Consider the following 12,808-nt stretch of genomic DNA (forward strand, 5'->3'; position numbering starts at 1 on the left):
ACATTAAATGATGGATTAACCCTCTAACAGATTAATTTCAGGGGCACACATTCAGTTCAGGCATTCACTAATAAGAAAATATGATACTGACTCCAAATCATTATATAGATAATATGGAAATGAACAAGCCTATTTGTTTTCAAACAATTCCAGTAGAAATCTTCCTTTTCTCTTCTTTTCACAACAATCTAATTCAACAGGAAAAGAACACCCTAAAAAATTAAGAACTAACACGAATTTCATGAAGCAGTAACTTTTAAAAGACAATGATAGAAAGTGAGATAAAATTGATATGGTTAAAAAGAATGAGAAAAAGAATATTAACTCATCAGTTTATTAAATAAAAACTTTTAATACTATACCTTGTTCTTATATGAACTAAAGATTCCAAAATAATTTAAAGCACTTGTTTGTCATTGGAAATATAATACACAATACCATTTCTATATTAGATTTTCATGATATTACTAAAATAATAAATCACATTATTTTTCATTTAAAAAATGGAAAACTGAAATAGTAAAACAAAACTGACAAAATTACAATTGGTTTGTGCTGAGTTTTATCTAATTTTAATACAAGTAGTATTTTTTATTATATACTGCATATGTTTGAGAGTTTAAGATATTTATTTTTCTTGGTTGAACAAAACTCTTCATTTGAAATACTTAAAAACAGCTCTCTGAGAACATTTCCAAAGTGACCATTAAGTGAACAGAAACAGTTTTCAAATTTTTGAGCAGATGTTTAGGAGAAGATAGAATGAAAGGTGACAGATCCAGTTTAGGTGAGCTAGTGAGGCCATCCAATTAGCAGGTTACAGTTATAAATGGAACCCATGGTTTTCTTGTCTAAAAATGCTGTAGGCTTGTATTTTCAGGGTGAAGGAAAAGAAAATGTAGTTATAGCCCAGATCATTTTATACTAGAAAACAACTGTGGAAACTAACTTTAATTTTTCAAAACTCAATTAAGTGTGTGTATGGTCCATTGGTATCCAGCTTTAACACCTGCCTGTTTCCATAAGTGCCATGTTCTACCACAACACCAGCTTCAGCACACTTGCTGTTAGAAGCTAATTCTTTTTTACATAGAGTCACAAATTGGGAATAAAGTTCTAACCCTTCTTCTTTTCCAGAGTTAGAGTGATACTGCATGTTTCTTCCTTTAACTCTCCCCCCGAGGGTGGCTTGAGGGATGATAAGAATGCTGCCAGGTAGATCCAATATAGAGACGTTCTTGCCATTTTCTGTCTCACTTAGTTTCACATTTAACAGGGTATTAACTGGGTGGGGAAGAAAGAGAAAACAATTTGAAGTGAAAACAAAAAATACCAGCAATTTATAGTTGATCTAAAATCTGATGTTTAAAACTCAGTTTGTTGGCTCATGCTTCTAACCCAAAGACTCTATTTAAATTTTTATAACTGATTTATTAAGTGAAATAACATAAGCATGAAAAACAAGGTAAATTTCATGCAGGAAATGGCATGATACTTTAAATCTGACTTGGCAGTTAAAATCAACTAACAGTTTATCTAGAAGGGACTGAAGAATTAACTGAATACTGAAGCCTCAAAATATTATTGCCCCAAAGAGAGAAATGAAATTTTAATCTCTTGTTCCTCATTATATTTCATAAGTAAATCCCACTGGAGAAAGACCATAATAAATCCTCTTCACACCAAATTCTGCTTCATAAGAACAATAAATAAAAATCTTATTGGATTTTAAACTTTGTTGCCTAGAGTTCTAAGTTAAGACAAAGGTTCTAAGTTCAATACCATTACAAACCAAGTAATTTTGCAGTTTCATAACCTCAAAGGCACTATTAACACAGAATAATTATTTTTCAAATATAATGCATAGGAGAAAGGTAGAAATGAAAACAAGAATCACCAGACATTGTTACAACTGAAAAAAAAAAAAAAACAACCAAAAAAATATAGCTGGTGGCATGTTCTTCATAAAATACAAGAAAATATGGTATTATTATTTTTATGGCATTTATGAAATTATATTTATTGCTAGTAAGTGTCAAAATCACCATAAAATCTATGATAAAAAATCTAAACTTAGAAAACTCATAACATTAACCATTTTCAAAACAATAAACCAAAAAAAAAAATGTGCTTAATATAAATAGCCTTAGGGTCTCACTTCCTACACTGAGGGTATAAGTAACTGCGGCTTACAAAGAAAGGTCCTAAGAGAACAAATTATAAAAGAAACTTATATACCTCTCTCCTGTCCAATAATTAGACTTGAAAAGGCATACTTTCTGGTGGGATAGTCAATGGTTTCAATATTAGAGGGTCTACTATAAATATTAAAAAGGATTCAGGGAATTAACCTGGTAAAAACCAGCCAAGGTGAACACTCAATTCCTAAGCTATACATTAGCACTATCAATTTTCACTAAACTAACATCTATTTTAAAATACCTCTAATCTTCTTGGGCCTCCCCGGTGGCGCAGCGGTTGAGCGCTGGGTTGCGAAGCTGCCCACAGCCTCTGTGGCGCCGGTTCGATCCCCGGCTGCTCCCCGGCCACCGGAGGAGGGTCCCACATGGCGCGCAGACCTCTCCTGCCGCCCGCTGCTCCCCTCAGCAGTGTACTTCGGTCCTTCTGCCTGCTCTGCTCTCTGCTCTGGCTCTGGTGAATTCTCTCACCCTCCCGCGCTTCTGACTGTACCCAGTGCATGTATAAACAAAAAAAAAGAAAGAAAGAAAGAAAACATGCCTCTATTAAAAAAAAAAAAAAAAAAAAAAAACCTCTAATCTTCTTTATTACAAACAGAACTCTGCTATAAAGCCAGTGGTACTTATTGCTTGCATCTAAGGAAACTAACTTTCTAGAGCACATCTATCTAAAGGAAATCACTATCCAGCTATATGGGCTTCTGGCTAGTGACAGAATGAAGAGGCAATTTTGGAGTAACAAGCCAGAGAAGTAAGTACAATTTATTATACTTCCACACACCACCCTCTACTGGTTATAACTGAGAATTCAATTAATGCTGTTGGAATATAAATATAAGTATATAGAAGGACATGAATACAAATACAAATATCAGTAAGTAGAATTAAAATGAGACAATGAATTAATGGCATGTTGGAAACTCAAAGATCCTAAGACAGATTATCAATCAAGTATCTCTAATGATCTATATGGGAAGTGAAGCTTTGACAGGTCCCTGGAACTCAGTTCAATTACACTGAATTGAGAAAAATTCTGCACATTTCTATGTCAGCCATGCTATTTTAGGCTTTAATGAACATAACTGGTTTTCATACTCCCAAGGTTATGTACAATGATTTGATTGGGAAATCTCAATTTATGTATTTATTATCAGCTGGGATTTAAGAGAATCCCATCACTCTGGCTTACTTTGCCATCTGGAATAGAGGGAAGTATAAGCTAACACTGTCAATAACTGATGAACTTATTTTGCTTATACTTCACACCAGCAGAATGTGGTTTTTAGAGTCACAATTCTTTATTGAGATACATGATATATAAAGTTTTTTTGTTAGACTACTAAAAGGACCTTCTTGATGTTTTCATTTCACCACAATCTTATGCATGTATTTAAGGTGAACTCATTTACACATATTGGACCACATAGAATTTAATCACTGTAAAGCAAAATGCAGCTTGGATTTGGTTGGTTCATTTGATCTTATTATAATTAACATCTATTTAAAAAGACATAAATTAACTTTAGAAAATCAATTTTAAGTCACAATGACAAAAATTCTCCTCCTGTTTTTAAAGATGTTTACCATACTTTAAAATATTTATTTATATATTTTTTACATCATTGTCTACCATAAATTTTATAGTCAATAATGATTTAATTCAAGGAATAATATGAACTCAGGAAAATGGACAGGATGTCCAATATTCAAGCATCAGGACCTGGCAAATCATCCTCATTAACAGAAGTCGTCATTTCATTTTCACCTTAAACCCTTCAAAGATCCCTATTATCATCTGGATTTAGATTTCAAATTATTAGTTACTGGCTCTCTACCCTTACCTTATTACAATCCCTTCAAAAATCTAGTTTTCATTCTCTGACAAAGTTGCCAATCATGTTGGATATCTCAATATAAAATTCCCTCTAGGAACTTCAGTTCTTTTTTTTTTTTTTTTTTTGTCTAAGCTGATCCTTTTATTTAAGGCTTTGGAGGTGTGGGGGATAATTATTTTATCAAATACTGTCTGGAGACAATGTATTACTTGATTTGGTATGTCTGAACCCATGTAATTATCACAAGGAATACATAGGGGTATGAACTAGTTAGGATCCTTGGAAGTTGCAGGCAGGTATGTTACTGTTCAGAGACACACATTAACTCTGCTTTCTTTGCCCCTGGAGGAGGTATGATTATGATGATATTGAGCTTGGTTCAAGAATCAGCAGAATCTGATTATGTTTATATACATTTCCTACAAACCAGTGCATAAATGGTAAATGTAAATTCTTTCATAATAATAATTACATAAGTCTGAGTTGTCCAGAGTTGATTCCATATCTATAACTACAGTGTCACCTATATGGCCCTCTTAGGGACTCCAGGAGATAAGAGAGACTATATTAAGAAATGTAGCATCTGTTTCTCCCTATGTGGCTACCTTACTTCCAACAAGTTTGTGTATCCTTGACGAAAACTCAGTGTAGAATGTGTTTGTGCGTATGCGTGTGTGAATGAATGTACATCATACTTGCTTACCTTAAACTCTGGAATAGGTAAATAGCTAAAACTAACAATAGTATAAAGTAATTTAGAACTGACATACCAATGTAGTTAAAATTGTGTTTTTTGCCCTTTTGGTTCATCAATCTATTGTTACTCAGTCTTACTCTTACAAAGAAACAGCATCAAACACCTACCCATTTTGGGAAGAAGTTCTTTGTCAGCTCCCTTGAAAAAGCACACATAGATCACTAATCCTCTTTGAATCTGTAAGAAATCACCACAGTAAACTCAGAACTTCTATATAGATACAGAGCTAAATAAATACTATTTCATAACTGTCACAGAGGTTTAAAAGCAAAGGAAGAAAACTTAGTTTCTTACAACAGATTTGATTTCTTAATTGATTATGTGAGAAAATAAAATCTTTTTCAATTACCTCAGATATAATTTCTATAAAAAATGAAGTTTAATATATAGCTAACAGCAGTGAAGACCACAAGTTGTACCTTTAAACATTTACTTCTAATCATAATCATTAAAACGATGAACTAGCTTCCTTCTCTATATGGCTAATAGACTTAGAAACAGTTTGTGAGGCCACATTTATTCGACTCCAAATGAATTCACATTTACTACATATGGCTGACATTATCAACAACAGTGTGATTAATACATCATGATGTCATCACTCTTTATTTCTCCTAATTCATTTACTTGTAGATAATGAAAGTAAGACTGTCAATAAACTCCAGGAAACTGTTCAATTATTTTTTTGTCAGTTGTTAATGCTTTAAATAAATATAGTGACTAGGCCTTGGAAATTGCATTTATGATACTAAGTTCTACATTTATTATCAGGAATGAAAGCTTATTTATTTTCTATGACTTAGATGTTTATTAGTACTTGTCGGATAGATACACCGTAGAAAAGGGACATTTGATAAATTTGATTTTGCTAAGTGATCATTAGAGTTCTGATTTTGTGAATAACTTTTTGAATCATTAAATTTTTGATTTTGGATATTAATCTTGTTAAGTCCATGGGTTATTATGAAGGTTATATGAGTTAATACTTGTAAAGTGTTTAAAACAGTGCCTGGCTCATAGTAAAAGCTATATAAATGTTTATTAAATGAGCATGTAAAACTCCCAAAGCACTTTACATACAGTTTTGCACATGACAGGGACTCAACTAATCTGTTGCTTTCATATTCAACTGTATATAACAGACAACATGTGTAACATTAATAGTATTCTAAGTCAGTATAAATGCAACTCTTCACTCATACCTGATTTACCTGGAAAAGAATTAATTTTTTAAAAGTACAATTGTGCTTCTGGGACAAGTGAGGGACTCTAATGTACAACCATAGTAAGTTAGCAGGCTGAATGATACAGAGAGCTGTACCATGGTCACAGATCTCTCCACTGGGGTTGTTTCGGTGTGAGCCAGTATCTCAAGCATACTCCTATGTGGACACTCCCAATGTGTCAGAATTAAATATCTAATTATTTGCAGAAACAGATACCTATTCTTTCCAATCAGCACACTACCTCCTCATTAAGGTATTTTCTTTCGGCTTATTCCAATAATAAATTTTAAGTTGTGAGCTACAAATTCCCCTCTTCAAGTCAGAATCACTTCCCTAGTAGCTTCTTTTGGTATAAAACATTTTAAATATTCTCACTGTAGCTTTAAAAAGTTCCCTTCCTACAAAGAAAAACGTTTGTGACAGCAAAGATCTAGATGAATGAAACTAAGAACACACAAAGTAGTTTTCAAGTCTTCTGACAATTGAAACAATTTTTTAAAAAAACGTTAGAACTTTTAATGATAGGGAATAGTATGCTTAGGAAAGAACTTACTTTTTCACCATCTAATTACTTGTCAGCTCCATATATTAATTAAGTCATGTGTGGGAGTGGAAGAGAAAGCTTTAAAATAGCTTTTAAAGTTTATAAACACAAGATGATAGTTTTGGGAAGGCTGCAATAAAATATCTGCAATTTTGCAGAAGGAAATATGGCATGAAGAATATAAAAAGATAAAGCAGCAAGCAAGAACTCTAAATGATTAATAGTTTATGATTTATAGTTTCATAAGGCAACCATAAAAATTGGCAATTCTTTAGATAGGATGGTAAATATATAAAAAATAAAATTTTTAAAAATGGAAGAAAAACCAAGACCCCAGAAAGATTATAAAAGAACATGAAATTCTGAGAAAGAAAATGGGAGAGGAAAAATAGGAATTTTTATGTTTATAAATATTTCCAAATCAGCAGAAGTTAACTGATTCTGATTTAAGAACACTCATGCACATATCTTAATTTCGAGGTGGTACTGAAAATAATGATTAGGATTATATTAAAGGATGCTATATTGGGACCGATTTTGACAAATAAGATAAGTGAATGAGACTCTCCCACGTTACCTCAAGTCTTAATTTTGAACTAATTAAAAAAAAAATTCAACTTACTTCAAAAATAAGCCAGGGGCCTTAAAGGACATTTTATTAATATTTATTTTCGCACAGCCTGGGGGCAGGCTGTCTTCAAAATACACAAGTAAAAAGAAATCATTGGTGTGTTTTAAATTGGAGGAAATGTATTCGCTAACAATGAAACGTTATTATACAAGCTGGAGTCTTTTTTTTCTAGTGGGAAACAAAGTTCTTAAAGTCTCTTGAAAAAAGAATGGTATCTTGGGAAATCTCATTTCACTGCTAAGACCTAGCCTCTCAGTCAACATTAAGAGGGAATCAGAAGGGATCCGGTGCACAAGTCAAAACAGACCTTGAACACTGGCAACAAATGTACCCTACAAGATCCAATCAGACCAGGCCAGGACCCCAGTCGCCCCAGCAAAGGGAAGGGCGTGGCAAGGCCTTTCCTCTGTGGAACCGAGAAGTTTGAGACAATGTAGAAGCTCCAGAAAATCAAGTGTGAATGGAAGTTCAAATTCCCGCGGTCCTCCCAAACCGGGGCCTCGGCCCCTCGCTGCACACACTTGCCAGACACCACGCCATCCACTCGGGGCAGGCGGGGGTACACCTTATCGAGACAACTCGGAAATAATAACCGTGCACCTCCCAGGATAACAGGAGCTGCGGGACCGACGTTACCTCCACCCACTGTGCCTCTGCGTCCCGCTCGGCGGGGCGTACTTGCAGCCGGGCGTGCAGGCACTGCTGCAGGAGCGCCCGCGCCTGAAGTGTCCGGCCGCTTTCAGCCATAGCTGGAGCCAGCGCGGCATCCGACTGCGCAGGCCCCGCCCCCGGCGCGCTGAGAAGACAAGCTGGACGCGGCGTCCGGTCGCCAAGACCGCCTGTGGTCCCGCCCGTAAGGGGCGGGGCCTCTGCTTGGCTCTCTGATGTCCCGGATGTAACGTCATCAGAAAATTGCCCCTTAGGCAGAAGCTACCCAATGCTTTAGGTTTTTAGTGCGTAGTTTTAAACGAGTGAAAAACAAAAACAAAAACAAAAACAAAACAAAAACAAAACAAAAAATCCCCAACGCTTTGGATCTCTTCCCTACGTGTCTCTTGAAGTATCCAGACTTTGAGAACACTTTAAGTTCATGTTATGCCCATTGTCAAGATAGGTAAAGAATGGATCGATTGAATCACAACACAAATGGAGATGGAAAAGCTATAAATCATCCCGCATTTTTTTTAACCCCAATTAATAAAACAACCGTGCCTCTTCCACCAGGACCATTATAAGTTATTTGGATTTAGCAGTTAGGGAAATGTGTTGGTATGCCATGTGAACACGCTTTTGGAAATCAGTCCTTTACAAAACACTCTTGCTAGGCATATTCTTACCTGAGAAAGTGTGTGATTGTTAATATTTTTTTTTTAACGAGCTACTAACACAGAATTGAAATGACATTCTGATGCACATGATATCAAATTCTGTGATGTGAAGTTTCCTGTAGGGCATACTGTATTAGAATGTAAATAAAATTAAACAAGGGATTGATTTTCTTTCCCACATAATGTATTCCTTGAACTTGCATCCGATTAGCATTATTTTTCTATGGGCTTGGAAGGTTTAGAAGAGGAATAATAGTGTTACCCTGATTGCATTACCTAGGTCATTGATTTGGGCTCAGTTGGTACAATATGCCTAAACATTCGTGTCTGTTGTTTTAGAAGATGACATCACTGATAGTGTTGCTATCCATACAAAGTAGTGTGGTTGAAGAAAATAATCCATGCGTAATCAACTTCCTTTCTACACAAAATTGAAGCAGTTTGTTCGCTGGTTATTTTGCAGCCTGCCTTACACATTTTTGTTAAACAACAATAACAAAAAAACCCAAAAATTCACATTATGTTTGATTCCTGCATTGCAGAGTTTCCTACATTTGTTGATACTGTCTGCAAAGCACAGCTGAGTGGCATTGCTTAATGTCTGCACCTTTGTGCTATTATAACTATTGAGTCTCTTTTCTCTTTAACCCCCAGACTCAAGTTTTACAGGACTAGGAGGAATTTTAGCATAGAGGCCCTCAGTTTTGACCCAGAATAAGAAAGGACTGTGATGTCTATTTGTACATGGGTCCAGGAGGCAGGAAAGTCTCTTGAAAATAGGGTGTATGGTTCCCACAGATCTCTAATTTTGAAAATTGGGAAACACTTCTGTGAATAGATGGAATCTGGTTGGTAATGGTTAGCCTTTCAAAACTCACCAATTACTTTGGCGTTTCTGTTAAATGAGGATCTTCTGGACATCAATGTGAATAGCAATAGGTTGCCACTCATTTAATCTTGCTTTCTACCTTCAGATGGCAGGAGAGAGTAAGCAGTAAAGAGAAAGTGTTTCCTATTTTACTTTTTTGGTCATCTAGTCTCTTTCCACGCAGAATTTAAGAAGCAAAACACACATGCAAGACACACATGTAGTGCAATTACAAAATGTGAATGAAAATAAGGCTTTAGGAGTAAAGAAAATAGAATTGTGTCAATAAGTTGCAATGAGGGAAATAAGGAAATAGGATGATGATTTTTGACTGGACTGCTGAGATGATGCAGTATGTAGCAAAGTTTTCACAAATATAGAGCCTCCCTGGTGGCGCAGCGGTTGAGCGCTGGGTTGCGAAGCTGCCCGCAGCCTCTGCAGTGCCAGTTCAATCCCCGGCTGCTCCCCGGCCACTGGAGGAGGGTGCCACATGGTGCGCAGACCTCCCCTCAGCAGTGTACTTCGGTAGCTCTGCTCCCTGCTCTGGCTCTGGTGAATTCTCTTACCCTCCCGCGCTTCTGACTGTACCCAGTGCTTGTATAAATAAATAAATCTTTAAAAAAAAAGTTTTCACAAATATATAACTTTAATTTTTGTTATAAAACAACTATATCCATGGTATGTAATGCTGAGATGGACCAGGTTGTAAAATTTGCTTTAAATGAGAGGTAAAAGGTAAAACACAGAATTATATTGGCTCCAGAACACGGTGGTAGTTCACTGGAACATAAGACAACTTCGCCTTGTGAGTATATGAGAAATAATTTTCTGGGCAGGAATAGTTCTTACACAGCTACATAGCTGAAAGGGGACCATATAGTTAGCGGGTTAATTGTGAATCTATTCTACACCCTATGAGATGGCACAATAATTTATTTAGGGGTGTTTTAAGTTACTTAATTCATTCAAATTGACTGCCCAAACTAACATGCAGAAGTGTTTCATAAACATGAAAACTCTGCAAACTATTTCTAAAGATCCCTTAATACTGAGCTTCCTTTCCTTAGTAAAGAAAAAGGGGTAAAAAAGAGCACTGTAATCTATTTCATAGTTCTTGAAATAAACAGAGCATTTCCTAAGATTCAGCTCTAAAATAAGGCTCTTTCTGTAGGTTGTATGCAGGGGTGTGTTAGTCCGTAGAAGTAGAGTCAGAAGATGTAGATGTCATTTAGGGAAATCTGGAAGAAATCTAGCCCTCTACTTCAAATTCAGAGATTTACTTTTTTCAAGCTTAGAGAGGTGATCAAGTTCTGAGAAATTGGTTTACACTAACTAAAATGCACATGATATTGTGGTAGAACTAGAATATTAATTTATTCATTCATAATGAAAAAAATGTTTCTAGGATATAAAGTGCCAATTCTAACATAGGCATAATTAGTACATTTTCCCCCATGGTCTAGCATGGGAACCTAGATCATATTCGAAAGTACTTTTATTAATTTTCTATGAGAGATAGTTTTCTACCAGGGCATGTGAAACTGATATGTGAAAGACCCATGTGAATTCTGGCTTCAAGACACCGCCACATGTTTTAACACTGTGAAGAAAGAAGACACAGATGGATTTAAATAACAACCTATAATTAAAAAGTCCAAAGGCAACAGCTGCATACTACAACCATGGTTTTGTCTTGGGCCTACTTCTTACATAGGGAGATACATAAGCCCATAGGCCCATTTATAGTTCAGTTGAAAGCCCTCTATACAGACATACAGAGCCTGGGAAAATGATAGTATCCACCTTAGAGTTTAGTCTAACTTCAAAACACATAGTTTGTACAACCAGGTAGGGGTGGGATAGAGTTTAGAAGTTGATATCGATCTTTTGTTCAATTTGCTTTTTTAAATTCTTATCTTATTACTCTACCATTTGCTGCTGTGTTGCCTAGGTAACAATAGAACAAGTGCTTTTAAATCTAGGCAATGATTTTTTTGGGGGGGCAGTCTATAAAATCCCTAGAGTGGGCTGATAATTATCTTGATCTTTGGGTTATTTCTCAGTTCATAGTGTTGTGATAGCTAAGCATTGCTTAACCTTTTGAATCTTTGTATACGTCTGTTAGCAGTTTTGTCAAGTCAGCCCAGCCTGCTGTAAGGGGGAAATACATATATAATTTTGACATATGCTTCTTTCGTAGGAAAAAATGTGAAAGATTTTGAAGTGGGTAAAAGAGATTTCTAGATATCTTTTATTTGTTTTTTTTTTAATTTTTTTTTTTATAGAGGCATGTTTTATTTATTTATTTATTTGTTTGTCTATACATGCACTGGGTACAGTCAGAAGCACGGGAGGGTGAGAGAACCCACCAGAGCCAGAGCGGGGAGCAGAGCAGGAAGAAGGACCAAAGTACACCGCTGAGGGGAGCAGCGGGCGGCAGGAGAGTTCCGCGCGCCATGTGGGACCCTCCTCCAGGGTCCTGGGAGCAGCCGTGGATCAAACCGGCTGCCGCGGATCCAACCGGCTGCCGCAGAGGTCTCCGGCAGCTTCGCAACCCAGCGCTCAACCGCTGCGCCACTGGGGAGGCCCTCTAGATGTCTTTTAATGGATAGCTGGAGGCTCTGGGGATTACCTGGGCCTATAGAACTCTATAGCATTTGACTTTGACTAAATTACAACTCTGTAGCGAAAGGTTAACTTTTTGAACATTGGTAGTAAGCAAATCATTCCTGTTCATAAAATGTAAAATTGTGTCCAATGGAATGCAAATGATCATTATTCTGTGGATACTAAACATTCCTTCCCCACCCCCAGTTTTGCATCCATTTGTAAATTCACTCCAACATTCCTGATAGACCATAAATGTGTAGCCCCTTGAGTTCTTTCTTTTTGGAAAAAATCAACTTTTAAAATTTAGAATAGATTTAGATTTTTAGAAAAGTTACAAAAATAGTGCAGTTTTCTCATTTACCTTTCACCCAATTCCCCTAATGTTGACATCTCAAATTACTATGGTATATTTGTCACAGCTAAGGAAGCAGCTCTGGCACTTTTTAAATTTTTTTTTTTGGCAGTAACATTGGCTTACAACATTGTATATGATTCAGAGGTGTAGGATAACACTCCTTCAGAATCTATTACTATAGCATACTCACCAAAACAACCATAGTCCTCCATGATAGTCCTTTGAGCAACTCCAAATTTTGCTCTCCACCTTCTCCTCTCCCACTTTGCTAGCTTCAATTCTATAGTCAGATTTCTAGGTTAAGTTATTGGTTTGCTTTTTGTCTGATCCTTTGTTACGTTTCTCTCTCTTCCACATGTAACTGAAATCAATGTTATTTGTCATCTTCTTTCTGACTTGTTTTGCTTAGCATTATCTACTCCAATCCCATTCATATTTTCTAAAATGGCAATTACT

At 36.1% G+C, this 12,808-nt stretch overlaps 1 protein-coding gene across 1 annotated transcript; it reads right to left on the reverse strand.

Moving 5' to 3' along the window:
• Positions 1-535: 535 nt before the first annotated feature.
• Positions 536-7,953, reverse strand: DTD2 (D-aminoacyl-tRNA deacylase 2). The gene is made up of 3 exons (XM_037503189.2): positions 7,828-7,953; positions 4,898-4,967; positions 536-1,284 (listed from the first exon to the last, which is right to left on the reverse strand). The coding sequence occupies exons 1-3, from the start codon at positions 7,936-7,938 to the stop codon at positions 959-961; spliced, it is 507 nt and encodes a 168-aa protein (XP_037359086.1). The 5' UTR covers positions 7,939-7,953; the 3' UTR covers positions 536-958.
• Positions 7,954-12,808: the final 4,855 nt, after the last annotated feature.

The sequence above is a fragment of the Talpa occidentalis genome, unplaced genomic scaffold (assembly GCF_014898055.3).
Source record: "Talpa occidentalis isolate TD23 unplaced genomic scaffold, MPIMG_talOcc4v2.1 talOcc4.11, whole genome shotgun sequence".
In the NCBI taxonomy this organism is placed as follows: Eukaryota; Metazoa; Chordata; class Mammalia; order Eulipotyphla; family Talpidae; genus Talpa; species Talpa occidentalis.

Bases quoted from the DNA above. Each gene is read 5' to 3' on its own strand.
- DTD2 (XM_037503189.2), bottom strand. From the start codon at position 7,938: ATGGCTGAAAGCGGCCGGACACTTCAGGCGCGGGCGCTCCTGCAGCAG. The intron at 4,968-7,827 runs GTAACGTCGGTC...GATTTCTTACAG, and splicing joins CAGAGGCACAGTGGGTGGAG to ATTCAAAGAGGATTAGTGAT. The intron at 1,285-4,897 runs GTAGGTGTTTGA...TTCCCCACCCAG, and splicing joins AGAACTTCTTCCCAAAATGG to TTAATACCCTGTTAAATGTG.